General features: G+C 43.9%; 1 protein-coding gene across 1 annotated transcript in view; it reads right to left on the bottom strand.

Annotated features, from left to right (window-relative positions):
- Position 1: 1 nt before the first annotated feature.
- SGCD (sarcoglycan, delta (35kDa dystrophin-associated glycoprotein)) overlaps positions 2-4,726 on the bottom strand; it is a gene marked incomplete at its 5' end in the record, with an annotated part of 72,124 nt that continues 67,399 nt past the window's right edge. The window contains 2 exons of the mRNA XM_010293894.1: positions 2-315; positions 1,995-2,118. Of these exons, the coding sequence (XP_010292196.1) occupies positions 142-315; positions 1,995-2,118 (298 nt within the window). The remainder of the gene's footprint in view (positions 316-1,994; positions 2,119-4,726) is intronic.

Below are 4,726 nucleotides of genomic sequence, written 5' to 3'. Positions count from 1 at the left end.
ATATATATATATTCACACACACGCGCGCGCACACAAAAAAAGTCTTTGATAGGCTTCCTGTGTTCTAGTAAAAATAGTTGGCAGCTGTGAGACCAGAACTGGCTTTTGTGCTGCCTGCGATGCCCCACTGCAAATTGTCTCTCAAAGGCAGACGCTTGTATTTATCTGGCAGGTTGAGCTAGAGCCTGCCTGAGACAGAAATAACCTCCCATTGGGACACACACAGAGCTCGTAGATTTTTTGCCTGGACCCTGCAGAAGAGGAAGATCCTTGAGGCAAGTTAGGTAGTTTGATTTTTGCAGAATTCAACGTTATCTGAAGTTGAAGGGGGAGAGAGAGAGAAAGAGATAGAGAATTAATGGAGAGCTGTTGGTTTTGATCTTGTGTTTAAAGAAGCTTCCTTTGGACAACTCAGCTGCTACGAAACCTGGGTAGGCAAGTGTATTAAAATGGGAAAGTCTGGTACAAATCTGGGTGAGCGTATGATTCTGCCTTTACCACGAGCCACCTAAGACCTTCAGTTTGTTTCTGCTAATCTACCCACCGTGTCTTCTCGACTTGTACCTTCTTGGGGCACCTCCATGTTTGGGTTAACCCAACCAGAGGTACCCCACTGCTAGGTGGGGAGCGTGTATGGTTCACGTCGACACAACAGCTTCTCTTCTCCACCAGATCTTCTGGCACTGTGATCTCATTGCCAGTTACGCTTGCAGGCTCACGGCATTGATTTTTATGTATATTTTATGTATACGTGTAACACTTTTATGTATATTAAAAATAACTTAAATGCTGTAACAGACCTGAATTTCTCCTTATAAAACAGAACATAAAAGTGAACATGTGGCAGCTCTTAGATGCATGGCAGCTACAGGGAAGTGCTCTAACATCACCGAGAAGAGCGCAGTAAGATAACCTGCACACCAGAATATTACAGGGCGAATGACAGCATTTGTTCTTATCTTGCAATTACAGTAAGAGCCTCCAGTTTTAGTATCCAACCATCTAATCTCCTGAAAGAGACAGGTCAATACATGCATTTTAAAAGCAACTCAGTGTTAAAAACATTAAGGCAAGTACTTGCAGTAGTGAAATGTCTTGGATTTCAAATGTAGTATAGTAGGTAGGGTTTTTTTTGTGTATTTGAGAGGTTTTTTGTTAACACCTGTGATCTAGGTTTGGAATGTCTTAAAATGTACATGTTTAGAAATAACAGGAATTGCAATAAAACCCTCATTCTATTTATTACATCTGACACTAAGATAGGACAACGTTAGCTTATGTTGGAGCTCTATTGTGGGGAGGTTTGCATTCAATGGGAAGCTCCTCCGGCCAAGGTTCTCGGTGGGTTCCCCAGCGAGAGCTCCTCAGCCACATCCTTCGGTGTCTTCTGTCATTGTGGCAGAAGGAAGGCATGAGAACCATGTGCTCACGTATTTTTGAGACACCAGAAGTGGCTTAACTCAACACCTATCTTACTTTTGTTCTGTGTCATCTGTTTTAGTTATTCTCTCTTCCTCTTTGGAAGCTTCCCCAGTGCAACAACCTGTGTCTCCTAATGTTCCCTTTCTTTCCAAAATGAAAACATCAGCTACAAAAGCTTTTTGGATCAATAATGGTGAATTAAGGTCTTCTTAAAGAAAAATGTATGATAAAAGATTTAATTATATTGGTGAAGTAAATCTTGTTTTAAAGTGACAAGGAAACAAAGAATTTAGAAGTACTGTGTATTTTAGAGCCACATAAATCTACTTGAACAACAGATGCTATTATCCAAGCACTTTAAAAATAATGAATCAGCCTTTGCCACAGAGTGAGGCTTGTTTGCATGTAATATGTTCAATGACTGCTAGCAGAAACTAAGCTAGGAAGGCTTCATCAGTGCCTTCACACCAGTGTTTCAAATGGAGCAGCTCAGTGACTCAGAAGGCTACAAATCTGCGGGAGATCAGTGGCTTGGTTTGCTTTTGCTGCAGGGCTTGACGTCCTTGGCTTACCTCTCCATCTTTGGATTCCAGCCTGAGCTCTGTCCTGCATGTGGCCTTCAAACTGCCGGCCTCGGCATTGATCTCGATGCCTTTTGGGGCCTCCATCACCAGCGCGCGCGTAGGCGACTCCAGTCTGCAAGAGAAAGGGGAGTTACAGAGCTCGGTGGGTTGACTATTCACGCTCCGTCTCAGGCAGTTGTCTGACACAGCCTGACTGCCCATTGCACGGCACCTTAGGACCTGCTGACGTTCAGACCCACGCCTGCTTTAGTCAGTGGAAAAAATTCATGCGCAGTGTGGTAAAACACATCACAAATCCAATCTGCTAACATTTCACATCAGCTTTGCTATGCTGCAAATGCTGGGACGAGACGCAAGGTGCAAGAGCTTCCCCCATGGTCAACTTGCTCATATGCAAGATGTGAGGTTTGAAAGGGTTTAAGGGCATAAGGAAATCAATGCAAAAAAAAGCTGAAGACCCCAAAATTCCTGGTCTCCACTCCTTCAATCACGTCTCACTGCCCACAGACAGGCCCCCTGAGCAGTGCTTCAAGCCCTCCTAACCGTGGATAGATCACACAGGGATCTGACAACCCGGCTCTAGCACTGGCTAACCTTTTAGTTCAGGCAATTTGGGTTAATGCTGTAAGATGTAGAAGCGCAAGGTTCAGTCTTCCTTGCTGATTATCCATTCATAGCTCTTGTATTATACTTGTCTCTTCTTTATAATAGAGTGTCTTACTGCTTTCTGTATGGAAAAAGATAATAAAAAACAATTCTTCCTCTTTGGGAATATCCTCTTAGTTGATTTTGTCACCATTTATTTACTGCACGATCACAAAATCTAGACTATGATCTCCCCAGGTGAAGCCAGGCAGGCTGGAACAGAAACTCCTTTGCTTCGACTGCTTTGGGCAGGCAGCACTGACAAAACCAAAGGGCAGCACGCAACCACCGAGCTGACTTGGGCAGCTTTTAGGATTTGCTTACATTACCGCAGCGGCACTTCAGCTGTTTCTCTACTCTTCATATATCATCATTTGTGCAAGTAACTGTACTCTAAAATGGACTCCTGATGGTACTGAGACAACATTACGGGAGACTGAGGGAATTCATCTGTATTTGTTGCAGCTAATAGTTCAATAAAGCAAAGGCACAGTTCCCTCTGTGTGGCACTTTTCAAGTTATGACTTACCCTCTTGCTGGTCTCTTCATATCGCTGCTTTTCAAACACCTTTCCCTCAAGACTCTAAACTAATCCGTAATTTCCTGGCTGACTCAACTAAATCTAAATTTCAGGGAAGAACTGAGGCATATGCAGCCCAAGGAATGAGCATGGTCTCATGGTTAGCAGCCTCTGCACCATCTTTCTGAGCTGCTTGTTGTTTGCAGGGAAGCTACATCTTACATAAATGTTCTTCTGATCCCTCCACTGCTGTCACCCCTTGGCTGGTTCCTGCATGAGGAACCTAAGGTTAAGGCTGCTGCTACTCACTGTTTTTTTCCACGACTGAATTGCAGATTGCACGGGGGAGAAAAAGCTTGCAAAGAATGATTGACATTAAATAGTGCTACCTGGGATATGATCCCCTCTGACCTTCTAATATCTGTGAGAATTTCTTTACGGTAAAAATAGCCACAGCACACAGCCTTAGGGCGCTGGCACGTGCGCTCTGGTGGCTTTCATGACGGTGGCTTAACACGCTGTCCGCCCCACACTTCCCCTGGAGATTTCTGCCCAGGGGTACCGTACGCTCTCGCCCTCGGTGGTGCAGCTCACAAGCTGTACCTACCCCGAAAAAGGAAGGACACTCTGCTTGCACTAAGCCGGCAGGATCTGAGCGGCAGTGGCTGGGATGCAGGCACATTTCCCCTCCTGCGTCTCTGCTCCAGAGGCAGGATCCTCCAGAGGAGAAGCAGAGAGCTGAAGCCAGCAATGTTTTAAGTCAACAGAGGATGTGTCCAAACCCCAAGACTGCTGAGCTAATCTGAAGATAAAACGATTCCTAAGAACCACGGCCAGGCGACTCTTCTGCCCTACATGTGTTTTTATAGTTAGCTGAGCTGACCCCCACGCTGCCACCCTAAATCACGAGCTCAGACAGCTGCAATCTTGCTGACATGCTGAATTAATCAAAACCCATCCCTTTAATGGTAAAAATATAATTTCCAAGTACGGTTGTTTTTTTTTTAAACTTAAAACTATGGAAATGAGTGCAAGTACTCTAACAGGAAAGTGTAGCTCTTCCAATGAGAAACTTGGGCTTGCAGCCCACACGGATTTGTAGTTGTGCCGCAGGTTTGGAGTCTGACTCTTCCCTCTCTTACATGTTCAATATTGGTTTAACTGTTTGCACAGGATTTTGTCCCAATTTATGCTAATGTAAACGAGGACAGAAAGGTCCCAACAAAATTTTCCTTGGCATTTGACTGGCATATGATCGTAAGGGATTTAATTTGATTATTTTCTGATATCCTCAATGAATCCCTGAGACACCTGTCTTTGAACCAGGAGCTGAAAAATCTATGCAAAGCCAGAGAAAGCAGCTGAGGAGTTTATGCTCTAGGGGGTTTGAGTAATGTTTACTGAATACTTTCATTTGAAGCGAGTGTTTAAGAGACACTCTGCTTTTAAACCTAATTCTGTCTTCCAGAGCAGAACCAATTTGGAGACTAATAATGAAAGAAAATGATTTAGTGATGAACAGATAATTTGTTCAAAATCAACATTTGTTTTCCAG

This window comes from Phaethon lepturus, unplaced genomic scaffold (genome assembly GCF_000687285.1).
Source record: "Phaethon lepturus isolate BGI_N335 unplaced genomic scaffold, ASM68728v1 scaffold7169, whole genome shotgun sequence".
NCBI lineage: Eukaryota > Metazoa > Chordata > Aves > Phaethontiformes > Phaethontidae > Phaethon > Phaethon lepturus.
Note: the sequence above shows the minus strand (reverse complement) of the source record. Positions and strands in the feature narration are given on the sequence as shown.